At 49.7% G+C, this 27,374-nt stretch overlaps 2 protein-coding genes across 6 annotated transcripts in view; one reads left to right on the top strand and one right to left on the bottom strand.

The window, feature by feature from the left end:
* macrod1 (mono-ADP ribosylhydrolase 1) overlaps window positions 1-27,374 on the bottom strand; it is a 71,266-nt gene that overhangs the window by 29,369 nt on the left and 14,523 nt on the right. The gene's annotated exons all lie outside the window — the stretch shown is intronic.
* Window positions 1,032-26,484, top strand: flrt1b (fibronectin leucine rich transmembrane protein 1b). 2 transcript variants are annotated; one of them, XM_049027851.1, is made up of 3 exons: window positions 1,032-1,205; window positions 3,496-3,729; window positions 21,713-26,484. In XM_049027851.1, exon 3 carries the CDS (start codon window positions 21,864-21,866, stop codon window positions 23,952-23,954), a length of 2,091 nt encoding a protein of 696 aa, XP_048883808.1. In that variant the 5' UTR covers window positions 1,032-1,205; window positions 3,496-3,729; window positions 21,713-21,863; the 3' UTR covers window positions 23,955-26,484. The 2 variants fall into 2 exon arrangements, with proteins under 2 accessions (XP_048883808.1, XP_048883809.1); XM_049027852.1 differs by lacking the exon at window positions 3,496-3,729.

Raw genomic sequence — 27,374 nt, 5'->3', positions numbered from 1 at the left:
TATTTAAAAACGTGCAAAACTGCACATGTCGAATGTTATAAATGAAAATACTATTGAGAAAATGGAAGATAAATATACTGTTGCAGCAGCAAATGAAAGGAAAAGGTTATAGATTATTGTTATACATTTTACAGGCTTTCGCTGGATGCAACTCAACACATACAAAGTACTCTCAGAAGGCAGGTAATTAGATGCAACTGCTCCTCTAAGCAGCAAATCACAGCTGCAGCTCCATATATGCAGATCATGGGCCAGGTCAAGAGGGTCCGTTAGTATTTGGCAGAGTACTGCAACAGCTAAGATGTGTGATCTAAGCGATTTTGGACATGGTGCGATTGTTGGTACCAGGTGAGCTGCACCCTGCATCTCAGAAACAGCCACCCTGCTGTGATATTCACACGTTATCATGACTAGAGGTAACTGAGAATGGCACAGAACGAAATGCATCCATTCACTGGCATTTCTGTGGCCGAAAACACCTTGGTAATGAGAGAGGTCAGAGGGGAATGGCCAGATTTGTTAAAGCTAACAGGATGTCCACAACTGCACAAAAAAAAAATAGCTGAGTTCTGCAGCCGTGTACAGAAGTGCTTCTCTGAACAGACCCGTCTACTTAAATTATGGAGGCAAAAGTGGGCTCTACCTGGTACTAGTAAGGTGTACCTAACAAAATGACCCTTGAGAGTATTTTAACTACATGGAAATGTATTGGCTTTTGTGGATGGGGGGCATGGAAGCAGAGAAAGAAAAAATGGTGTTACTCAGAAGAAAACAACCGCATATATAAATATTCTGTGTATGTGTGTGTGTTTCTGCAGCCCGCTTCTAACCACCTGGGAGAAAGAGCAATAAGGAAATCTGAAAAAAGCAAACCTACAAAAAACAACACGATTTTTTCACCTGTCACCGGTGAAAGTCATCCAGAAAACTCTGCACTGCTCGGCACAACTGAGAAAGAGCACCTCCTTAGCATCAAACACGAAATCCCTCATCACCTGACTGAGGTTGAACAGGGGAGAGAAAGGAAGGGGGGAAAACAGAGAAAGGGAGGGAGGCAGGACCAAGGGGGAGAGAGGGAAAATTCACAGAGAGAGAGAGAGAGAGAGAGAGAGAGAGAGGGATTGGCAAAAGGAAGAGAAACTGCTAGATTTTCGAAGACAAGAATAAAGAGACAGTTGGTCCAAAGGTTCCCAGTGCCACTAGAGGTAAGAAAACCAGGGGGTGAAGACGGGGAGAAAGGCTGGACATGTTCTAGGGCTACCATTTCAAACTGGGCAAATAGTGGGATGAAAAGGGATGGGGAGGTGGTGGGGGGGGGCAGGAAAAAAGCTGGATGGAGCTTAAAAAGAGAGAGAGAATCCACCCAGTACAGGCAGACTTGTGGGTTTGGTGACAAAGAATCACTGTTAGAGAGGCTGGGGAGAGTGGCACGCAGGAGAAGAGGCGAGGCAGGAGAGCAGGGAGGGTAGGGGCACGCTCCCCGCCGACTGTCTGCTCGTGCTTCATGGGATACTCTGCTGCTGTATCGTGCCGTGCTCCTGCTGCAGAGTATGAATTCTGCAGTTTACTCGTGACAAACTGTCATTCCGAGCTCATTGTAATGGTGACATTAGTATTATTATTGATTATACATTGTAATGCACTTGCAAAAGTAAACAATATGTGCGGGTAACAGTGCAAAAACGGAGAAATGCCTGTTTATTGACATGTTTAAAGCTGTTCTGATCATTAACAGTGGATGATGGTAAGTCAGTTAATGGAGCGGCAGCCTGCAGATCTCTGAGGTGTCCCTTACCTCAGGCCCTCCGCGGCCACCTCTCGTGGCCCTAACAACCTCTGCTTTCTCTCCACCAGTCCCTCTGTCCCAGTGCCACCTGTTTTCCCCAAAACATCACGCAATCTCTCCTCCCTCTCCGCCTGATGCCCAACCCCCCCCCCCCCCCCCTCCCCTCCCCTCCCCCCCTCTCCGCTCCCGCCCCTGCTTCCTGCCGCGGCCAAGGCCTCCGCGAGCTGCCATTTCCCAGTTTTCAATTATGCTGCACTTTCCATTTGGGTGTCTAACTGCTTCCCCAGAGCAAGAACAAAAATTAAATGCAAAATCTAATTCCTTCGTTTTTTTCCCTTCTCTGCTTCATCAACATGGTGGGGAAACGGTTTCAGGAAAACAATCAAACAAGGGGTGGGTAGAAAGGAAGCTGGGGGTGTGAAGGAGGGTATGTCATTAATACTTTCATTTCTCATGATTTGCTTTTAAGCAGAACTATATTGGATTATAAGACAGATATTTGTCTTATTTTCCTATTACTGTGATGTTATTTTCTCTGCAACCTTACAGAAGATGACCAAGTTCGATGGTTGGTTTTATTTCATTCTTATATATCGTTCACTAAACTTCTTCAGGACTGCCATCTTTCTTGAGCCTTACAGCCCAGGTCCATAACGGCGATGCCACCTGCAAGCCTGTACACAGGCCCTTTGCCACTGTCATCCAGTCTGTCTGACGCTCTCCACCAGCCTGCTGTATGGCTGCCACACAAACATTTTGTTATACCGATGGCACACACTACAGGAGGACTGCATGCAGGAACAGTGGGCTGCTCACACACCGTGACGGGTCTGGCCGGTACAGCCACACCCACATAGCGTGTGTTTGCAGAGCCAGCTTACAGTCCTGTGCGTTCACCGCAGAAGGGTGACTACTGAGTCTGAATTCTGACTTTCCATGATAATAGTTCTTAATCAGAATCACAGCGATAACTCAATCACGGCTAATAACAGACCTGGATTTTTAAAAACGGTTGCAACAAAGACAAGAAATATAATGAACAGTAATAACGCATTTGCCGTCACACATTTTACAAGCAAATTAAAAGACAGAATATGCCGTATGTAACACGTAAGAAGTGTTATGCCACTGGCTTCCTGAGTACGTGAAAGGAAACTATTGCCATAAAGTTAGGTGTATATGCAGAGCCGATACATCACGCAGCAGTAACCGTGTTATCCGCCGCTTCACTTTTAAGACGCGGTAACATTCACTTAACCCGTCGGCAGCGATCAATGCACATGAATAAACACGGGATCGGACTCCAGCTCCAGCCTTAACTAGGAAAGGCATCACGCCGGCGGCTCCATCTCCTCCATCGGTTGCGAACCGGTGCCCCCTCCTCCTCTGGCGCTGCCCCCTCCCACCGGCGCTTCTCCGCTCTCTCCATCCCGAGTGCCACAGACTCACGCGCTTGGAGTCGGTGAACCGTGCGGGGAAAGCAGATCATAGGAGCAGCCGAAATATAAATCAAACTCTTTTCAATTAAAAATCATAAAATAATAATAGATAACACTAGACTCACTTTATTTCTGGGGACTGCTGGATAGGGAATATGGGGTGTGTCGCCCACCAAATATAAATGAAATACGTTACAATGCGGCTGTAAGTGCAAGTTGCTCATATAAACACTGAGAATTAGTGATTTCTGTGTTTCGCCGGGCGGAGAGGGATGACGGGGCTGGCAGACGGCGCAGTGATGATGATGGTGCCTGACGGACACGGAGGATCGTAGGAGCGGCGCGGACTTGCTCCGGAATTACAGTTCAGCCGAAGCGCTCCGGCGTCTTGGAAGCGGCGGTTCGCTTTGGAGCCGCCAGATCCGGCTCGGAGAAGCGAGGGAGAAAAGGCTTAGAGCTCCGGGGCTGAGGAGGACAGGAGCGCAACGGGGCCGTTTTAAAAAGGTAGGATTATCTCTACAGTTATTTAGGAACATTTCCTTACCGGCTTGTGTTTATCAGGTTGAATACAAAATACGTGATGCTGTTACAGATGCATCCGTTTAATGTTAAATTAATTCAATTCAAAGTGGCATATTCTTCACAGCTATAAAATATTACACCCACAAAAAAAATAATTCTAAATAGATTAGCGCTAAGTTGATTAGCGGGTAATCGGAGATATTTGCGACCTGCATACGCAGGCAGGTATTTTTTTTAGTTTATTTTGTATATCTGTGCATTTGTGCTACTTGCCATGAAACACCGTGCCAGACGGAGCAGGCTCATTGAGTGAGGGATGACAGGTTATGGCTGAAGAGCGGGTCCGGCCCGGGTCCCCGGCTCACAGGGACGCACACCCCGAAGTGTCGGCAGCCCCTCTCTCCGGACTTGCGCCTGTATTTCCCCAGTTTGCGGCCGCCGTGCCAGTTAGGTGTGCGCATCCCTGTTCCCCGACAAGACTGCCTGTGTCGGCGCGCATTAACACGCCACATTAGTTCGGATAAAGAGCTGATTTGGCGCGATGGCGAGCACCTCGCAGACTGCTTCAGCCGAAAAACGGAATCGTCGCCGCGGGGCCCCACCTGACGCCCGCACCGACCCGTCAGTATCATATACTGGGAAGAGAACTTCACGAGATTCAAGTTACAGTTCAACGTCACACCCATCCTTTTGCACAGAACAGTAATGCATGAGCCCAGTTTATCTGCTGAAACTATTAATCTCACACACAGACATAATTATGTGCATTTTTATGATATATAGTATAAAAACGCAAAAGATAATCCTTCTTTTACAGTCACATTGCATGGCTCTTACTCGCCTTAACTCAGCTTTAAACACAGTCCATGCAGCGCCTGTGTGTGCGGCCGTGCATGTTTGTATTATTAACGCTCAGTCAGAGAAATCGTCCTTGGAGACGCATAATTCCCCACTCTGACACTGACTTTTTCGTTTCCGCTGAACTCTGAAGTGAACCAATTTATTTCCCTAGTATAATCCGCTTCATAGCTTAACAGTGGAGGGACGGCAGTGGAGTATAAAGAACGATGACGATAATAAGTTGTCAGTGTGTTTACAAAGAGCCAGAACAGGCATGGCAAAGAAGCGGCGTGGCAGAGATAAACGGAGGAGACGGACGTGAAGGGAGGCCCGTTAGTAAGCTGACCTTTGCTGCACCAACAGCCGGCAGACACACTGGATGCTGCGAGAAGGGGATTTCTTTGTAGTTTGCGTCATCAATAAGGGTATACCCTTTTACGCTATTTAAAAATTAAATATAATGTAATTTAATGTTCACTTTGTTCACTCAGTCACTGCTGACTTTCAGTGTTCAGGTTCTAAACTGCAGAACTGGCCAGCTGTGTCAGTATTTTACAGGTGCGTGTGTTTTTCAGTGGGACGCCCCCTACTGTCACAATCCTGTCTTCTCCCATTCCCTCCATCCACTGCTTCTCTCTATCTCCAGGCCTACAACCCTGACACTTGGTTTTCCTACAACAGTGGCCAGAAAGAGGGAGGGAACAGAGAACGGAGGGAAGAGTGATGGGAGAGAGAGAGGGATAGAGGGACAGGACAAAGGCCAATGCCTGCGGGAAGGGGGTTGTGGTGCTGTAGTCGTCCAGTCCTGTCCGTGCCTCTTGCTGGGAGACAGCTGGTTGCCAGTAGGGCATGGTTGTCGGGCCAGGAGAAGCGCTGCCATCGCCAGGTCCCGGCGACGGCGAGAACACACACCGCCTGTGAATGGCGCCGTCATGGGCTGTGTGGTCAGGGCAGAAGGGCTTCCAAAGCTGGGTGTTCACTCCAGTCATTAGTACTTAAGCCAGTCACCCTGACATCCCCCCGATCTCAATTACCATGGCTTCACACGCGTGGAGCTGCACGCTCCCGCTCACCACGAGGCCCCGCCGAGCCCCGTGCGGCCCCTTGGATGGCAGCACGTACAGACAGCACTGTGCCGAAGGGCCACATTACCACACGAGCCTGAGTCACTGGGAGCTGTCAGATTAAGACGCTGGTCACACAGCCCAGGGAGATCAGGATGGCACCAGCGCGGGGCCAGTTGGAGAGAGTGCCACCATGCCATAAGGAAGGCAGCGAGCTTTCCCTCTGCTTTGGCTGGCAGGCACTAATGTGTCAAACTCTCATTGACATTTTATATCATCCCCGGTAATATTCTCTCTGTTGCCCTTTAACCGAAAATCCAATTTTTTTCAAATAATATTTGTTTAGCATCTGTAGCCTGGGAAATTGCTCAATTGTTGAAGAATTTTCAGTTTAATTTGTTTAGATTAATCAAGCCCCAAGCTTCCATTTATATACCGACTAAAGCATATTTAGATGAGGAAGCTTCCCTTATTAAAGTATGTCAGATAAGTTCCTTTGGGACAGTATATTGTTAAAATTGTTAGTTTTTTTTCCCCATTTATAAATAGTATGTAAGTCATGTTTTGAGGCAGCTTTGGAAAAACTGGCCCCTGAATTTTATAGCCTGCAGGCATTTTCGCGCAGACCTTCTAACGTGAGACATCTTGATTCAGAATAAGATGTGTTTTGGGCTACCTAAGACACACAACATAAAAACTCTGCTTGAGAAAATTTCAATATCAAGCTGGAATCACATTTTCTCCAAGGTCACTAAGTTGTCAAGGTAGAAGTGCTTTCTGCTCTGAATTTCAGCTGGGTATATTGTTTTGATTCTGCCTATGTCTTTTTCATTTATAGACATTTCAGTATGAGAATGCAGACTTAGGAAACATTTCAGCTAGATGCTAAACAGACCGTGATCTGATGTAATGCTTGAAATTATAAAGTATGTAAACCAGTGTGGATCCAGATGAGATTATGGCGTTACACACGTTGCAGCACAAGATTAGGACCACACAGAAGCTTGCAATAGCACCATATAATCCTGGACTATTATAGCACAGACTAAGCACTTGCTCAATCATCCCAGATTACAACTAAACACTCCAGAGCTAAGGATGGTAAAACACGCACTACAGAATAAAGTTTTGCTCAAAGAAACCAGGCATACAAATGGAACAGACAAACAGAAGTTAGTAAGATGGCTATGGGAGAAAGTGCTGAAAGCGGAAGGAGGTGTCAAAGCGTTACGAGATAGGGACCGACAGGAAAGGTAATTTAACCGTCTGCCAGGAGGCTGTCACAGGCGGCAGCTGTAGATCGCACGCGCTCCAGTTTGGGGCTTCAGATGAAATCGAAAAAGCAGTCATCGCCAGTGCGTGTTAGGAGCTGCGATTCAGGCTGCCTGAGAGGGTGGGAGTTTCCGATCCTAGGACAGCCAGTGCCTCCAACAGGAACAGGGCAAAACAAAAAGCGCTTGGGGTGGCTCGGCCAGCTTTTCTGCTGACTGGCTCCCGTGCAGCGTCCGCGGTCCGCTGGCGGGGAGAGCGGGGCTCACGGCACCGGCGTAAATAAGGAAAGACAAAGCGAGGGGAAAGGAAGGAGGGACGGCCTGTGCTGACCTTCGTGATCACAAGGTGGTCTGGCAGTTTCTCTCCCTCGAGGGAGACGGCGGGGCCGGAGCGCAAGCTCCCTGCCGCATGTGATGTGTGATGCGTCCGGCTGGGCCCCGCACATCGTGGGAGCTCTGTCCCCGAGGCAGGAGCAGCACCGACTCAGCCCGAACGTCTCTGGCATGTCTGAACAGCACAACATTAGGGTCCGAGGGCATTCTGTTTCCATCTCGCCTAATGTACGGAGAGCGGCCTTGTCTCTCCACAGCTAGTACTACTTTTTATTGTTCGAAGGCCCATCGTGGTGACAAATCGAGGGCTGTTGCGTCCAGTTGAATGCAATGCAGTAAACACCCACCTTCCCTTATCAACTCACAGTACCGAGTCTGGGTGACGCGCCATACATGGATGCTGTCCGTTTGGGCGGCTCCATCTCATTCGCATTCCACATGGAGGTCGGATTTGCATCACGGCCTTCCCGGCACGGCAAGCGCCACTCCGGAAACGGCGGAGGGGAATCTGTGCACCGTGCCTATTGAAATCCGGAAAATAATTTCAGAGGAGAAGATTGAAGTGGAGTATCGGCGGTGGGTTTATTGCCAAAGCGCTGGTGGGCGGTCTCTGGACAGACGAGAGGGAACCTGGGTGGTGAACGTTCGCGGCTGCGGTGACGGTAAATGAGGTTTAAGGGGGATAGCGGAGAGAGGCAGGGAGAGAGGGGGGCAAGAAGGGCTCACCCTCCTTGGTCACACATGGCAGACTCTCAGATGGAGGAATAGGTGGGAGTGGAAGGCAGAGAGACAGGCTGTCAGGTGAGGTGGGGGAGGGGCTGCCATACAGGAAGAGGAAAAACAGCTAAGACATACAGAGAGGGACAGAGGATCCCATTCCTGTGCTATTTCATTGTCAGAGGAGTGACATTAATGTACCCCGGGGTGAAATGATGCTGTCACTTAGGGTACAGGAGAGATGGTAGGACAGGGGGGACCTCAATTACTAACCAGTGCTGCTGCCCGTTTGTGACTGTGCTGAAAAGGAAGAGGCAGTGTTTCCCTATCTGGTCCTGGGGACTCATAGACACTCCACATTTTTGCTCCCTCCGAGATACTCCAAATTTTTGCTCCTTCCCAGTTCCCGAGCAAAACCACGGAATGTCTGCGAGTCCCCGAGCACCACATTGGGAAACACTGATTTAGACTATAGAGCAGTCAGCATCAGCAATGACAGTTTCAAAGGGTAAGGTGTAGGAATCTCAGCCCCAAGCTCTTCCTGTGTCTTGCCATGGGCATGTACTGATAAAATACTGTGCAATATGCATTGTAATATTTTTTGACAATATGATGGGTAATAAGAGCTTATACAAGTAAACATTACCAATTAGCAGCTGGGATTGGATGGATTTATGCCTTTAAAGGTATTCCAGTTACATATTTGCTTGATACAGGCATAACCCGGTCCTCAAATATCCCAGTACTTGTTTTCTTGTCAGCATCTTCTATGAATATCACCATTTTCATACACTCTGAGTGATGTCGATCACAGACTGCGGATCACAGCTTTTCAAAATGCACGTACTGTATGGGGGGCAAATGTAATTGAAATAGTTCCCAAGACTTGTTTTGGCCTGTTTGGCTCCATAGGACTGGGTGGCTCTGTGAAAGTTAGTGGACTAACAGGTATCTGGTAGGTAAAAGCTCTCCAATGTGAGCTGTCATTTGGCTTTCACAGACTCATGGAAACGTTTTGCTCAATATTATTTATTGCCTTTGTGTTTTAATTAAAGACACAAAATCGCATGCAATGTTTTTGCGCACTGTTTTGTGGCCTGAAGTAATGTGGACACGTTAGGGTTTCAGTGTGTCTGTGGTAGTTGTATTCCGATGGTATTTTCACTGCTCAGGTATCACAGAGTTTTAAAACTGGACAATGAACTAATTGCTTTGAAGTAACCTCTGTGTGACGTAAGCCTTGCAAAAAAACATGTGACGTGATGCCGAGTGTCTCAGATATGGAGGAGTTAGGCTGCTTAGCAACAGAACCCACAGAATACAGCTGTTTTGAAGCCTTGTTTTTGAAGTCCTGACCATTGTGCTGTATGCATATTAATAAAACGGTGCAGCGTATTGGGTAAATAAACATAGATTAAGAGGTCATAAGTGTCTGATTTGTTTTAGCTTAATAGAAATTAGCGTAATATTTTTCCTTATTTTTTTCTGGATAAGCCATAATTATTCATTTAATTTAAGAAAATACATTTTGTGCAGGTATTAGAAAGGCATTGGTGGCAGCCTTCATTTTTCCTCTTTAGATGCCTCCCCAACTCTACCCTGAAAATCATCTGAAGCCACTCTTGTCTTCAAATGGAGTTGCCAAAAAATGAAAAATGTTTAAGCAGCGCGTGTCATCCAAAAGTCTGCGAGTTATTCTAACAGGACAGTAAGGCTGCATCGGCCAAGGAGATGACCTCATGCCTCATGCTGTACCTGTGAGGGGCGGCCGGTGTGGAGGAGCAGCGAAGGATCCAGCAACAAAATTGGCTGTTTATTTCCAGTTAGCGCATCATTTACTGTGACGGAGGGAGGGAGGAGTGGGGGATCCAATGCCACAGGGTGTTATCAAATAAAGAGCAGAGAGGGAGAAGGGGAGAAAAAGCAGAAGGGGAGAAACAAGTGAAGGAGAAAAGGAGAGGGAGGGAGGGAGAGAGAGATGACAACAGGAGAGTAAAGCAGGGGAAGACAACAAGAAAAGTGCTGGGGAAGGAAAGGACTGGTGCTGTCAGCTCTGAAAGACAGAATGAAGTAGGGTGCTATGGGGGCAGCGAGAACCAGAGGCAGAGTGAAGTAGGGTGCTATTTGGGCAGAGAGAACCAGAGGTAGGGTGCTATGGGGGCAGCGAGAACCAGAGGCAGAGTGAAGTAGGGTGCTATGGGGGCAGAGAGAACCAGAGGTAGGGTGCTATGGGGGCAGCGAGAACCAGAGGCAGAGTGAAGTAGGGTGCTATTTGGGCAGAGAGAACCAGAGGTAGGGTGCTATGGGGGCAGCGAGAACCAGAGGCAGAGTGAAGTAGGGTGCTATGGGGGCAGCGAGAACCAGACGCAGAGTGAAGTAGGGTGCTATTTGGGCAGAGAGAACCAGAGGTAGGGTGCTATGGGGGCAGCGAGAACCAGAGGCAGAGTGAAGTAGGGTGCTATGGGGGCAGCGAGAACCAGACGCAGAGTGAAGTAGGGTGCTATGGGGGCAGTGAGAACCAGAGGCAGAGTGAAGTAGGATGCTATGGGGGCAAAGAGAACCTGAGGCAGGGTGAAGTAGGGTGCTATGGGGGCAGCGAGAACCAGAGGCAGAGTGAAGTAGGATGCTATGGGGGCAGTGAGAACCAGACGCAGAGTGAAGTAGGGTGCTATGGGGGCAGCGAGAACCAGACGCAGAGTGAAGTAGGGTGCTATGGGGGCAGCGAGAACCAGAGGCAGAGTGAAGTAGGATGCTATGGGGGCAAAGAGAACCTGAGGCAGGGTGAAGTAGGGTGCTATGGGGGCAGCGAGAACCAGAGGCAGAGTGAAGTAGGGTGCTATGGGGGCAGTGAGAACCAGACGCAGAGTGAAGTAGGGTGCTATGGGGGCAGAGAGAACCAGAGGTAGGGTGCTATGGAGGCAGAGGGAACCAGAGGCAGAGTGAAGTAGGGTGCTATGGGGGCAGCGAGAACCAGACGCAGAGTGAAGTAGGATGCTATGGGGGCAGAGAGAACCTGAGGCAGGGTGAAGTAGGGTGCTATGGGGGCAGAGAGAACCAGAGGTAGGGTGCTATGGAGGCAGAGGGAACCAGAGGCAGAGTGAAGTAGGGTGCTATGGGCTGACAGAATGAGAGGCAGTCAGTCAGGAAATAGGAGAGAATACAAAGAGGAGAGGCAGGGAAATGTGGGTTCAAGGCATAGGATGGAAATACAGCCCATGGGGGATGGAAGGAATTTGTGGTGTAGAGAGAAGAGCAGACAGAGCCTCAGACAAACAGAGCATTATTCAGAGCTGGGTGGGAAGTGGGGGGAGCAACAGAAAAATCCAGTTTATGGTATTTTCTAGATTCATTAAAGAGTGTGAGTGAGGGAGAGATGAAAGGGGTGGAGTGAGAGCGGGAAATTATCTCAGCTGAGAGACGATGCATAAAATCCATCAGGCCGCATATGCCCCCTCACAGTGCCCTGCGTTAATAAGACGCTAACGGCTGCACTGGTGGGAACTGCGGGCCTGCCCCAGATCGCAGGCGTGGCGAGTGACCGTTTAGTGACGCCCTTCTGTCAGCCACAGATGCCCAGTGCCTGGTGTGGTACAGAGTGGCAGAAGCCACGGTGATGCCCCATGAATCATGGTTGAGTCTCTGGGTCTGACCGTTACACACCTGTCTAGAAAGATGAATCAGCGTTTCCCGCATGCTGCCCCAAGTGCTCGCCCCAAAACAAAAAACAAGGAGCAGAATGAAAAAAACAGACCCCAGATCTGCTTTGGTGTCCGTCGCTCCAGGACGGGTTCAGGTCAGGTGGTACCTTTATCCGGCGGTCGCCACCTTCTCCTTGGGCCTTAGCAAGCTATGCGGGCCTGGATTCTGTGCCACAGGCGCTGGGTGTGGTGCACCTCTGTGCTGAGTCAAACCGAGCCGTGCAGGACAGGGACCAGGAGGGCAGTTTGATCAAACTGTTACACACACATTTGTATTCATATCATGGGGAACCGCCATTCATTTCTACGGGCAAAAGCCTAAATCCCAACCCTGAAAACATTAACCCTACCCAGCCATGACCTTAACCATGAGCAGACAAACAAATTACAGGACTTTTGGCATTTTTTGTTTTTGATTGCAGTCACAGATTTTTATAAAACTGAGTTTCCCTTTGTGGAACTGGTTCCAACAGGTTTTTAATCACGGAACATAAACCCCCCCCCCACACACACACACACACACACCCACACACACCCAGGGCTTCTGGACATAAGCACTGCAGTGCCGGTAAGATACAGCAATCAGCTAATAAGACGAGCTGCTCTTCATTAGCAGGGCTGAACATTTAAAGTACTCCATGTCGGCACCTCAGTGGATGCTGATCTCAGTGTCTGCCCCATCCCAGGCCTTCGCCTTCCCGGTGCCTGCACCCCCCCCCCCTCCACCCTCAGGATGCTAGGCAGCAGTCGAGGTCAGGAATGGGTGAGGTGACGCGCCAGAGTGGAAGGGTGACTGGAGACAGAGCCGAGGAGAGGGAGCCTCTGACAGGTGCTGAAGAACATTAAAAGGGCTGGAAAGGAGATTTTTTAAATTTGACAGGTGGGGGGGGGGGGGGGGTTCCATTCACAGCCATATTGAGTGCTCGTTGCTCATGGAGATGTTGGGGAGGGGGGTCTATCATTCAGAGTCAGGCGGAGCGAGGGCAGAGTACAAACCGCACGTCACAATTCACAGGGGTTCCTCTTAATTAACCCCGCTAAAAGCACGCTTATTACAGCGGAGCGGGGGAGAGTGGTTCACGCGTTGGCCCTGCCCCCCCTCTGGTCCTCCCCCCCAGTTACCCCTGAATGGCCACTGTGTGTTGCTCCGTTGACAGTCCGCTCACATCCTCCCGCAGCGGCCTGCTCCGCTCACCGGACCCACTGCCAGGCGCCACAGCTAATTAATACTGAGTCCAGGCAGCAGCCTTGTAATGCAGATGACAGACGAGCACACTGAGCACGCTGATCACACTGAGCACGCCAAGCACACTGAACATGTTTGATACCCTGAGCAGGGCCTCATGCATATCAGTACCCTTAAAGGGCCAGCAGGTGTTCTCAGCAGGCTGGTCCGGTCTGCCCCTCCGACCCCTTCCGAGGCTCCGCCCACACCTGTCACCTCGGGATTCCATGACGCTAATAGCGTCCCGTACAAACATGCCCGACGGACAGGTTGGATTAACTTCTGACCCGGCCCCCCCGTGCGTGAAGGGTAGCAGGACGGGGAGACCCAAATATCTGTAAATTGGGTTACTGAGGAGACCCCACCCGGCGAGCGGCGCCCTCCCAAAACAACTGCCACAGTCGGTTCGGGCCATTTAACGCCTTAACTCACCCGCATTATTTATGGGATCAGCGTGTGACCAATGGGACGCATGGCGTGTACGAGTCATTAGTGTGAATTACTTTGCACTGCGCTTGCTGGAACTCCAGTGCGACAGCAGCCACAACACTCGTCTGTGTTATGGGAGCCGATGATGTCAGAGACACACGTGAAGCAGCTCTGTTTACCTCACCTCCCCGCCTCCCCTCTCTTCTGAGCTGACAGCAGGCTACTGATTTACAGTGTACAGTGTGTGTGTGTGTGTGTGTGTGTGGGGGGGGGTGTAAACTGCACGTCTGGCGTTTCCCGCGCGTATGGGCATCACAGTACGCCGTGAGTGAGAGAGAAAGAGAGGAGAGCAGGCGGCGACCTCGGGAAAGACCTGCCTTATTTATGTTGATGTCGGCACCAGATTTTGTTTGACCCGGGCTTTGCCATTTCCCTGCTGCTGAGGGGGAGGAGAGGCAGAGAACAACCTTAAGACCCCCCAGTCTTTAACATGCCTGGGACACCCTGGACAAACAAAAAAATAAAATTCTGAGGAGGTAGAGTTATGGGGTTGTTATTATTTTAATAATAGAATAAGCTAATAAACACGGGCAATAAAAGCTGCACATCTTCACGGTTTACGGTCTGCTGTGGGATAGGAGTCTCAGGCCAACCGATATTTACCGGATCCCAGAAACAAACACTGACAGCTCGAGGGAGAGGAGGAAGCACACGTGTGTGTTCATGAACACACACACACACACACAGGCACACACGCACAGTTTACAGTGCTCATCTGGCACAGTCAGTCATGTGTCCATCCGTCAGTCAGTGTGCAGACTCAGGCTCCGGTGAATTTAAACCTTGCTCGGCCCAAACAGTAATTTCTGGCTCCAAATTACATTCCAATGGGTTCATAAATCTCCCCCAGCCCACCCATCCCCTCCTCCTGCTTCCCTCCATCTGCCTCTCTCTTTCTTTCACTCTCCCTCCCCTAAATGAGAAACTGAAAGGCAGAGATGGGCATAGTACGTGTGCTGGGTGGTTAAACAGCTGGACATGGGCGCATGCATGCACACGCACAGACACGCATGCACACGCACGCATGCATTGTGCCTGACCGCGACACTTAAAATGTGCAGGCTTAATCAGTGTGCCGACAACCTCGGAGATGATTCTGCTGACGAGTAAACAACTCCTGTGCGGAAAATACATATGTATGACCGACTCAAACAGCCCACAGGAGCACTCTTCAGCTCTATTATGACAGGCTACGGGAGAAAAAGGAGGAAAAAAAGGAGAAAGAGTGTGAATCCCCAAAATGGTGTGTCACATCCTCGCCCCAAGGGAGAGGCTGCCTCTAGGGGTCAGACAGGAGCAGGTCACAGGAGCAGCTGATGATTTGGTTGTCAGAGCAGTGTGTGTGAGGGGGGGTCTTTCTGGTACATAGCGTGGGGGTTTCCTTAATGCTTCAGCAGGTGTCAGAGCATCTCTGGGTGCCACTGCACCGTGGTTCCACGGCCGGCTGGTTCGCGCCCACGCTCTGCATTTTATATTGCTCTATGCCACGCTTATCGCCCTGCTCTTCATCAGCCGCTCCCAAGCAGCATGAGAATTGGTTTTTCGCGTCTAGATGTTTATCTAGAAAAAAACACCGGTGTGGTTTGGGGAGGGGGGGGGGGGGTCTTTTGAACAAACAGAACGGCATCCAGAGCCCGGGTCTTTAATAAAATCTAGCAAAGTGCAGAAGCGTGGACCCCCGTGGCAGAGGTGACATCACAAAGACATTACGCAGTGGAGGCACACTGTGACTTCTTGCACTTGCACTTTTTGCCCCCCCCCCGTACGTATAACAGCGCATGTGAAATGTGCCCGGAGCTTCTGCAGGGGCAGTGCCCCCCCCCCCCCCCCCCCCCCCCCGCCGCATCGGCAGATCCGAAGGACGGTGAGCCTCCTTAATACAGTACACCCCCCCCGCCACCCACAGAGTCCTGCCAGAACCTCTAACACTCAGCGTTTAGCAGTGACCTCTAATGTCTTCCGCCTTTCTCTCCACGGTGCGGCGCTGTGGTCAGAATTCCCAGCTACGCAGAAATGGACCGCGGAGCAGAGTGAAATGGTCGTGCTCAGCTGGCCAGCACAATCAGGACAGAAGTCCGGTTGTCCCGGAGAGTGGAATGACCCAGATGTCAAATGGACCAAGTTAAAAATAAATAAATTACTACATCAACTCCTCAGCACACGCTAGACATCCACTTGCATGGGGAGGCAGAGTAATCACTACCGCAACTGGGAAGACAAGGAACTCCGCCGGTCCAGGTAGCCCCATGGAAAAGCTGGCAATTCCTGAAAATTTCGGGAAAAAAAGGAAACACTGAATCCCACAGGATGGCCCACAGCACAGCTAAAGCCCAGGATTCGCTGACTGTTTCAGAATAGCTTTGACTGGCCTGTATTAGGGAGGCAGATTTTAAGACTACATCACCCATTCCTGTCCTTATTGGGTGATTCTCCCTGGCCTGCATGACGTGGGCTTTGTTACAGAGAGGCCGGGCGGGACTCACGGCACCGAGCTTGTTTTTCTCGCAAGACCCTGCAGCTGGCCAGCAGACTCCCAATAGGCAGTGCTACCGGTGCAGACCCTGGAGCACGGCACAGCGAGCCTGTACACAGAGCCTGTGCCCAGTGTGGAGCTGTCCTGACATGTGCCATAATCCCACCTCCCTACAGGCTTCCAGTCTGTCTGTAGCCTTGCATCTGTTTTCCTTCTGAAAACATCCGTTTACATCAGTGTTTCCCAATCTGGTCCTCGGTGACCCACAGATAAGTCCACGTTTTTGCTCTTGGGGGCTGGGAGGGAGCAAAAATGTGGACTATCTGGTAGGGAGCTCGGAGGGAGCGAAGACGTGGACCAACTATGTGGTCCCCAAGGAACAGACTGAAAAAACACTGCTTTAGATAAATAAATAAATATTTAGTAGTGATTTCCCTCCTGATCCAGGTTATGTTGCAGGTTAAAAAGAAAAAAAATCTGGGAGAGGTGGTGCTCACTAGAGGGGAAAAAGAGGGGACAAGGGAAGAACAAAAGAGAGGAAGAAAGGGAGAACGGAAAAAGGAATTAGCCAAGACTAGTAGACATGAGGAGGAGATCAAAGGGAATGTTTTACAACAGAGAACGAGGGCGGTGAAATGTGGGGCTCTCAGCATGTCTGTCTGCGCCTAGGTCTCCTACAAAAGAGGAAGATGTGCAGCACGAGCGCAGACTGACACTGAAATCTGCCGGAAAGTGACTGGTGGAGATGACGCGATCGCGGCCAGCTAGACAGAGTGATAAGAAGTGAAGCATTGTCAAATGTTCAAATATGAGTGTGTAAGTGCACGAGAGAAGCAAGCAAAAGGGAGAAGAGTTTTGGGGGGGGGGGGGGGGGGGGGAATCCAGGAGGAGGTTTGAAAGTCCCAGCCGTGATGAAACAGAGCAAGTGGAAGAGATCATGTACGAGGGGCAGAGAGAAAATATCTCTCAGCGAAAGTTTTATTCATTCAGAGCATGTCGGGCTTGACGGAGGGGAAAGGAGGCTGCAATGTGAAATGGAAGGAGTGTACCCGCATGCACATCTGCATACACACCTGCACTACACGCATACAACTTTGCATTGATTAATGAATGCACGCACGTGTCACACATACACCTTTACACTGATTATTAACGAGCGCACCTGTATGCACACGTCACACATACACCTTTGCACTGATTATTAACGAGCGCACCTGTATGCACACATCACACATACACCTTTGCACTGATTATTAACGAGCGCACCTGTATGCACACGTCACACATACACCTTTGCACTGATTATTAACGAGCGCACCTGTATGCACACGTCACACATACACCTTTGCACTGATTATTAACGAGCGCACCTGTATGCATATCACACATACACCTTTGCACTAATTATTAACGAGCACACCTGTATGCACACATCACACATACACCTTTGCACTGATTATTAACGAGTGCACTTGCACACATATACAATATTGCATTGATTATTTCAGCTGATCATTTATTGTTAGTATTTTCTTTATGCAAATGAAATATGGCAATGAAGCAAGCATTTCATTTCAAGACAGAGCATCCAACACCCACACGCCCACAGAGTCGATTCGCATTCACCCACTCTGCCTACATCCTGTACATCTACATTTAAATGTCATTTAAGGAGATTAATGATCTCTATTGACTGCCTGATTTAGGGCTCAGCATCAGCATTAGTGGTAATGGTAGTGTGCTTAAATGTAACCAGATGGTGAGCGGTTCTCTTCATAGTGATGGGCTGAACTCCTGCCACTACATAGCTGTAGTGGCTCCTGTGAGAGATTCAACTGTATTAAAATACAGTGGTAATTAATGCAAGATAGCTAAAATAAACTTGAAGCTTGAAATGAACAAGAATAAACCTGAAAAAAGTTCTAATGTCCTAGTCAGACCAGAGGCAATTATGAGCCCACCCAACAGGAACTGCAGAGCCTAACACAGCTAGCTCACCGAACAGGAACCACAGAGCCTAACACAGCCAGCCCACCCAACAGGAAACACAGAGCCTAACACAGCCAGCCCACACAAAACGCCTAACACAGCCAGCCCACATGACAGGAACCACAGAGCCTAACAGAGACAGCCTACATAACAGGAACCACAGAGCCTGACACAGCCAGCCCACAAAAGAGTCTAAACATAGCCAGCCGACATGACAGGAACCACAGAGCCTAACACAGCCAGCCTACATAACAGGAACCACAGAGCCTGACACAGCCAGTCCACAAAAGAGTCTAAACATAGCCAGCCCACAAAAAAGCTTAACACAGCCAGCCTACACAACAGGAGCCACAGGGCCTATTCCACAACAAGCACCACAGCACCACCTACCCTGGCAATGCAGAGGGGACAAAAATGGGAAGGACAATAATACACACAGGCTGACAGGAGGAGGGGCAGGGTAGGGCGGGAAGTGAAAATACGCAACAGCACTTTGCACCCCCTCATGAGCAGGGAAAAAAAGCTGAGACAGAGCCAAAAGCCAGCAAGCACACTGCCCATCATCAATCTGTACTTTTATTTACAGCTGCCTGGAAAGAAACTTCCCTGTTTTGCTGCATTTTCATTATGGATACTCCTTTAAATTCATGGATACATCAGCATTCAGAGTGTACTTTTGATAACCAGGTACTACTACTAATTTTTCGGATAAAGGCTTTATTTTTACATTGAAGCTAAAGGAAAAGGATAAAGAAATGTGGATCCCCACCTTTTTAGAGGTACTACTGGTAGGTAATTCAGGCTAAGATTGCAATTATTTCTTAACATTGTTATAAGTAATTTAATTAGAACTTAATAGCATAATTAAGAACCTTGCATGGCTTTTACACAGAGTTAAAATTATATCATTATTTTGAATGTAGATAAGACACAGATTATTATATTCTACATTTCTGGTCATGTGCATTTATTACGCAGCTCAATGTCCTGTCAAAATCTGGGAGAGAGAAAAATGGCAGGAAAATAAAAGCTTTTTCTCTCCCACACCAAACCCATATCAGGCCTTTTCAGCATATTGCCAATTTAAAGTCAGAGAATGGACAGATAAAGCACTGGTATGAATCCTGAAAGCAATTTAGCTCTAGCAATAGCATAGTTTTCATTTAGGTTTAAGCCATTAACAGTGACTTTAATATGCATGATATCCGTTTTAAGATGAATGACCAGTGTGGGTTACAGAATCACGGTACATTAAATTGAAATTTCCGCCCAGATGTTTGTCCTTACGCGAAGGCAAATAGGCTAAAAACTCTACCAGTAATCTCCCGCAAATCATTACCATGAATTGAAAGAAAAATGTTAAATAAATTTCTGTTTACTCAGATTACATGTAATGTTGTTGCCTCATTAGGATTTCCTGAACTTAATATAATTCCTGTCCTTGGGAGAGTCTTTTTCAGGGTGATTAAATGTAATCAAAAGGAGCCGTCTCTCTCTGTGCTCCGCTCGACAGTGTTACTCTGTAGGAATTTCATTTACATCAGCTCATCCGGAAGAACTTTTAAGAGATAATCAGGCACTGATCCGGCCGGGAATGGGCTGCACTGATTGCCGTCAGCACAGCTGAGTGGCATGATGTACAGAAACCCTCAAAATGCTGCTACAAGTGACACTTCAGCGTGCTTCTGTTTAGTGTAGAGCAAAGAAAAATAAGAAAACCCAAACTGCTCTCCTTACTCCTACTTCTCAGCCTCCCTCTCTCCTTATTCCTCCTTCCCCCATCTCTCCTTACCCATACTCCTGCTTTCCCCTCCCTCTCTCCTTACTCGTACTCCTGCTTTCCCCTCCCTCTTTCCTTACTCCTGCTTTCCTGTCTCTTTACTCATATTCCTGCTTTCCCCTTCCTTCTTTCCTTACTCCTACTTTCTCCCCACTGTCACTCCTGAGACCTCTTTCCCCATCTCCTTATTCCTGACCATACCTCCCTGTCCTTACTCATGCCTTTCTCCTTACTCTTACTACAACCTTTCAGTTTCCCTCTCTCCTTACTCCCACTTCCCCCTCCTTCTCTCCTTATTCCTGCTCCCCAACTCTCCCTACTCATACTGCTGTTTTCCCCCTCCCTCTCTTACTCCTGCTTTTCACCCTCCCTCTCTCATAACTCATACTGCCGTCTCTCCTTACTCATACTCCTGCTTTGCCCCTTCCTCACTCATTACTCCTGCTTTTTCCCCTCCATCCTTACTTCTCCCCTCCTTACTCCTCTCTTTCCCAGTCCCTCCCTCCCCTCCTTACTTTCCCCTTACATCTCCCCCTCCCTCTCCTCACTTTACTGCTCCCCATCGCCCCTCACAGTTGGTGTCGTGCATGTAAATTCTGCTGTGCAGTACAGCAATTTCGTCTTCATCAGCTGCCACTACTGTTTTTTAGCCTTCCTGCCACTCCAGACCAAACCACTGTTTCCAAAGATGGATTACAGCGTTTGCTTTGTCGCAAACTGGAAATAGCCCAGGCCATGTCTAAAGCTGCTGAATGTAAATAAATAAATGCCCCACCCCAGCACCAGCACCTCCTGTTAATTTTGCATGTTAGGCGACTCTGGTTAATGAGCTGCTTTGCATACCCGGCCGAGGGCGTCCGTCTCTACAGCCCGGGGAGAACAGGGTCCCTTGGCTGCAAGTGAGCCCCTCCCCAGCTAACAGAGTCATACACAGGGGGGCACAGTGCACAAACATCACCCTGGCAAGTAACTAGTAAAACGTTGGGTACAAGTCAGTGAAAAACAGCGACGAAAAAGAGTCCAGAGATCTTCAGCATTTCATTTCAAGTTCTTAGGAAGAAATGGACTGAACTTTTCTGGAATGCATACCGAGAGCTCAAATCTAAGATAAACTGGATAATACATGTATTAACTCAAACTGAAATAGATTGTTACAGGCATTGCGCACTTGGCCAAAATGTCACGTTTCTGACTAAACTGAATGGCGCAGGATGAAGTCACACCCTGGCTATGCAAAGCAGCGGATTAAAATGTCTTGTGCATTCAATTTAAATAAGAAAATCTGAGCCAGTGGGAGAACTAGCCACCCAAAATGAGTGGCAAACGTATGCCGTCACTTCCGAAAACAGTCTTAAAGCTGGGAATCTCATTCTGAGGAAACACGCAGTATTTCCTGGCACACGGCAGCTTAGCAGGTTCAGAGGGGGGAACACGAGGTGCTCTGCCTTAGCTTCGCAGAATATATATTTCTAAGCTCCTGGTGTCGGATGCGAGGCTGATTGATGGCGTTTAGCGTTTGTTCCAGCACCTGCTAAATCCCCACAATGACATTTCCATATTCCCTCCCATTTTAATTTTTTTTACCCAGCTAAGCACTACATCACTGCGTCACCTTCCATCTCCGTCAGCCACCTGTTAGAGTCTCATTGTACATCTCATACGTTCATTGTACTGTCCTGTCCTCTGTACACGTTGCAAGTAAAGCTGTCTGCGGCAGGTGCCGCCAGTCCCTTAGGGATGTGTTACTGTGTAACATGGAGGCAAATTCCTGCTACATGCTGAAACATTGGTACTTCTGCTAACAACCTCCCCCCCAATCCCACCCCACCCCACTGTCTCAAGCTAAGAGGAAGGCCTGCATCTGACTAATTTGCCCACACTCTCAGCATGACACGGGCTGCCCGGGCTTGGGAGGGTCCATTAGAGACGCACAGTATCATGGATCTGTACTGGGGTGATGGAGGCATCGTCCGGAAGCTTAAAGAGGAAGCCATTAAGCAGTGAGCCGTCAGTAATGGCTGGGCACCTCGTGTCTCTACACCGCTGCCTGCTCTCATTCTGACTCACTCTCTTCTTTGACCTGCAGGCTGTCAGGAAGACGAGGAGGTGATCGGAGGATAGCAGTGCAGAGAAACCGCTACCACTCAGCATCACGCCTCCTCTTCCTTTTTAGAAGGAGTGTGGGGTAGGCCTTAGAGGAGAAGCACAGGGAGGGAGCAACCGGGCAGGCGGGCGGCATGGCCCCCGACGGCGTGGCGGAGCTCCGCGACTGGCTCTTCTTACTGCTGCTCTGCCTGACGCTGCTGGCCGAAGTGCTGGAGCTGGCAGCGGCAGCGGCGGAGGCGGCGCAGGAGGCAGAGCGAGAGGCGGATGTGGCGTGTCCCGCCGTGTGCCGCTGCGACGAGGGCTTCATCTATTGCAACGACCGTGGCCTGAGCATCATCCCGCCGCTGCCCTTCTCAGCAGCTGTGCTCTACCTCCAGAACAACCGCATCGACAACAGCGGCCTGCCCACCTCGCTGGAACACCGTGTGGCTGTGCGTGTCGTCTACCTGTACGACAATGAACTGGATGACTTCCCCATGCACCTGCCGCCATCGCTGCGTGAGCTGCACCTGCAGGACAACAACATCCGCACGCTGCCACGCTCGGCACTGGCACGGCTGCCGCTGCTGGAGAAGCTTCACCTGGACGACAACTCCATATCAACGGTGAGCATTGAGGAGCAGGCCTTCGCCGACAACCCGCGACTCCGCCTGCTCTTCCTGTCACGTAACCACCTGTCCAGTATCCCCTCCGGCTTGCCATCCTCTCTGGAGGAGCTCAGGCTGGACGACAACCGCATCTCCACCATCCCAACGCACGCCTTCCGGGGGCTCTCCTCACTACGCCGCCTCGTGCTGGATGGCAACCTACTAGCCAACCAGCGGATCGCCGACGATACCTTCTCGCGCCTCTCCAACCTGACCGAGCTCTCACTGGTGCGCAACTCCCTGCAGACACCACCGCTGAACCTGCCCAGCGCGCATCTGCAGCGCCTCTACCTGCAGGACAATGCTCTCACCCACATGCCTAGGGGCTCCCTGGACGGCATGCGCCGGCTACAGCGGCTTGATCTGTCAGGCAACAATCTGACCACTCTGCCGCGGGGCCTCTTCCGTGACCTGGATGGCCTGACGCAGCTGCTGGCGCGCGGCAACCCATGGCACTGCGGCTGCAACCTACGCTGGCTGCACGACTGGCTGCACGCCCGGGGCTCCTCGGTCACAGTGCGGGGCCTCACTTGCCAGGGCCCCGACAGGGTGCGGGGCATGGCCCTCAGGGACCTCAATGTCCACATGGAGGACTGCGAGGCCGTGGGTGGAGGCCTCGGAGGCTCGGGGGGAGCCGGGGGTGGGGGGAGAGTCGGAAGCCCACCTGTCACGCCATCCTCCACTACCATGCCCCTGCCCCAGGGCTCCCTCTTCACGCTGCGCTCCAAGCGCCCAGGGTTGCGGCTCCCGGACTCCCGCCTAGACTACCCCATGGGCGGCAATGGTGCTGGCAAGACTCTGCTGCTCAAAGTGAAGCCACTGACGCCCGACACCATCCACATCACCTGGCTGGCCACGCACCCCGCCCCCTCCTTCCGGCTCAGCTGGCTGCGCCTGGGCAACAGCCCGGCCGTGGGCTCTATAACGGAGACGCTGGTGCCAGGCGACCGGCGCGAGTACTTGCTTAGCGCCCTGCAGCCCCAGTCCACCTACATAATCTGTATGGTGCCGTTGGCTGTGAGCTCTGGCAAGGGCACCATTGCAGCAAACACAGACTCCGACGAGACCCCAGTGTGCGCCAAGACAGAGACCTCGGACATTGCGGAGCCCGGCTCCGACCCTGACGGGGAGCGCAGCTCTGAACGGCTCGCTGCTCTCCCTTTGGCAGGGATCATCGGGGGGGCCACCGCTCTGGTGTCACTGGCCCTCATCTTTGGCATATTCTGTTGGTATGGACACCGGGCCGGCTACCTCTCCACTCGCGAGCAGGCCACCTACAGCCGCGGTGGTGCCTCGCGTGCTGGCAAGCACTATGACGACTATGTTGAGTCGGGCACTAAGAAGGACACCTCCATCCTGGAGATCCGGGGGCCGGGCTTCCAGATGATGCCCATGGATGCCCAGCAACCGCTGCGGCCTAAGCCCCGGGAGGACTACATAATCCACACCATCTTCCCTTCCAATGGCACCAGCCTTTACAAGAGCAGCCACCAGGACGTGGCAAATGCTGGGTACGGCACCAACCGGGGTTACAGGGAAGGGGGCATCCCCGACATAGACTACTCCTACACGTGATAGCGCCCCCTGCAGGCCCTCGGCCCTCTCTCCAAAGCGCTCCCTTGTGCCTCATGAGTTCCATTCCAACCGACCTTTACTTTAACAAACCGAGCCTTCGAAATGCTATTTTGAAACCCAGAATTTTATGATTAAAAAAGAAAAAAAAAAGTTTATCAAAGAGAAAGTAAAAGTTTCAGCAAATGATATAACTTTTAGAGCACTGGTACTTAAATATACCTCTTGTTATTTTTTGTTTGTGCTGTATTTCTTTTTAAAATGGACTGAAATAGGGCAAAGTGGGTCAACACTGATTGGAATGGAAAAGTGGGATATAAAGGGGCTGGGTGTGTACAGAAATGTGTGTAGGGTTAGTCACTGCTTTCCCGTAAGCTTCTCCTCTACTTCTTCCATTTCTGTCGTAGGCTTAGTCCATGGGAGGAGCTGACAGTGCTGGTGACAATGTGACAATGCAGGGAGACCTGAATCGCAATGGATTTCGGTTAAATTAATTTATTTTTAAAGAAGGAAAGTGTTGGGGAGGGTGATGTATTCACACTTCCCAAAAATGAGGCCTGTTCGTCAAGCATCCCGACACAAATAAAAGACAGAAATGTCGCTGCAATTCCTCAATTCTGACATTTCAAAATGTAAAAATCAAGTCTTTAAAAGGAAGCATTTTTTTCCAAAACCTAATTGCTGTAATAATACTTGACCAGTATGTGCCAAGCCAAGCGGCCCCGCTTTCTGCAGAGTGCCGGTTCAGATGGTGTCAGAACATGCCTCAACACATTGTCAGTTATTTTTTTTTCACAAAGAAAATCAACAGTGACAATCGCAAAAATTCCTTGCTCCCGTGTCGTGCGAATGAAGCACTCCACACACCGAAGAGACGGCAGGCGAGGTCAAATAGAAATTCATGACCCGCCTCTAAGAGTACAGATAAACTGATAAAGGATGCTTCCAAAAGTTTTTAAAAAGTGGCTGCAGAAAATGGACACTGGGCGGCCCGGACGGTCATACACTGTCAGACTTTAATGGCTGGATAGAGTGGTGGTTAGAGCTGGGGGGTGGGGGGGCTCCATGGAATTCAGGGATACTCATAACCGCAACACTGTGGACCTTCTCACTGGGCGAGTGGTGAGACTAGCAGGTGGTTCTCTCTCCTAAGCTTTCTTTTTCACCGCCATTGGGTTTGAAGGCTTAAAACAGCCCACTTTCTATTTAACTGGTGCAGCACTTAAAAGCAGCAGACAGGGAGAATGACAAAAGGGCCTGAAAAACAAAGGGATACACTGGGTAAGAGGAGCCTAACAATAAGGATCATCAAACGGCAGCGATCACGCAGGACCTTGGCTGTCTATGTACGTTTGCCCAATCGTTCTATTTAGCTGAAGAGTGCTCCAGTTGCCTGTCATGGAAGACTATTACTGTACTCTTGTGAAAAGATGGCTTCGGATTTTACAGTTGAATTAAACACTAGACACATATAAAGAATACATGTTTTATACTATACTGACACACCAGTATGCGAATCCATCCATCCATGCTCCCTTTCAATTTACCTAGTGCAGGGTCATTGCACTGCATGTATAACGTTACACATTCTAGGCCAGGGAACAAACATCCCCCCTTTTAAAATCTCATTAGCGCCGAGCTGAACTGCAGTGGTTGCGGTGACGTGTAATGTAGACTTAAAAGTAGGTAAAACTTTCCCCCAGTGCGGTGCACAGGTGAGCGTGTGTATGGTTATTACGGTAATCCATCTAAATCAGGGATCTCCCTCTAAAACGTAATCCTTAGAAGTCAAAGCCGAAATCCGTGTCACCTTTATCCAAAGCAGGGGTTTGCTTTAACAAGAATGTTTCAACGAACGAAAGGGTGTTTCCATTTTGGGCTGGAATTCCCCCTCCGCGTGGTCAGATATCTCCGGAGCATACTGCCAGTTTGAATCCTCTACCTTCGTTTCATGCACCTTCACTGTTTCAGTTGTGGCGTGTCATACTGTTTATTTTTGGCTATACCTTCCTGCATGTCCATGTGTCTGTCCACCTGTGGCCCATCCATACAGTCATCTCAGACCCCCCAGAAGCTACTAGGTGTGCTAGTGAAATGCCGAAGACCACCCCTCCCCCCATACGTACTCCTGCAAATGCTAATGGTGGTTTATGCTTTTCAATTTGCCTCCACAACAAAAACCTATAAAGCTGAAAGAGATAAATGCAGGGCGGACGCCAGATGGTTGCTGTTTCGTTTTAATGGCGCCCCATTCTGCCAGTTAAGACGTCGCCAGCTAATTACAGCTAAGGGGAGGTGGCAGGTAGCCGCAAGGTTAAGAAGCGACCGGCGGTGTGTTTGTGGGGGTGTGTGTGTGTTAGCACACCTTTTCTCACGGGTAAGCAGTGTGGACTGATGGCCTAGAGACACTGCGGGCAATACTGCTGAACAAACAGGAAGCGGTCACAGCTGGGAAACTTCCAGAACATGCCGCATGGTTCCTTCACCCGCCTGTCCTCTCTAGTGTGCTGGGGGGGGGGGGGGGGGGGGGGGGGAGAGGAAAAGGGAAAGTAAGACGAATAAGGACGATGGTGACACGGCTTTCGGTTGCCTCTTTGGAGTCTTCTTCCTTCCCTGGTATTTTCACAGGTTTTTGTAGGTTGCTGCTTTCCAAACATCTTTTTCTGTAACGGACTCTGATGTAAATTGAAAAAGGGAATATTTTGTCTATAGGCTGTTTTATCCAATTTTTTTTTTGTTTTTCTATTCAATTAAAGGGGAGTTGTGCTGAACTGCGTGTGATTTGTGTTTATTAGGAGTGAGATGAAGGTGCAATGGGAAGGCACATTTTCTGAAGGCTAGGAGAGAATTTTCACAAGTTCAGTAAGACATTTGATTTGTAAATTTATTCTGGCGTAAAAATAAACCTGTTTGACAAGCTGACAATTATGGAGCAAAAACACTGTCCATATTCATCAGTGTGCATCACTGTTTGTATATGAGCTTGGATCTGTACGGAGGTTTGTTGTGCATATGGTGTGAGTGCATATGTACGTGCGCGCGCATGCATCTTGCTCTGTGCTAATCTGTTGATGTAGCATTAATTAGAGAAGATCATCTGGTGAGTGTCTACGCATGCAAACATGTATGTGACCCAGTGGAAGAGATAATAAGGAGATTACTAGTGGTTAAGTGTACGTGGGGGGGGGGGGTAATGCATCTCTACCATTGTGCTGAAGAGATCACATTCCAAGATATTGCGATGGCCACATCAGCCTCTCCTTAACGCTCAGAAATTCTCTGCAGGACTGCGGTGTCCTGATTTTGCCATGTTCGATATATCCCTGGGCCAATAGGGGAGGCGCTTACGTTTCACCTCTTTAACCAATCACAGTCTTCATTGTATGACATCACCATATTAATTAAATTCAGTGTTTTCTGTTA

This window comes from Brienomyrus brachyistius, chromosome 10, assembly GCF_023856365.1.
Source record: "Brienomyrus brachyistius isolate T26 chromosome 10, BBRACH_0.4, whole genome shotgun sequence".
NCBI lineage: Eukaryota > Metazoa > Chordata > Actinopteri > Osteoglossiformes > Mormyridae > Brienomyrus > Brienomyrus brachyistius.
This window is presented reverse-complemented; position numbering and strand designations above follow the sequence as displayed.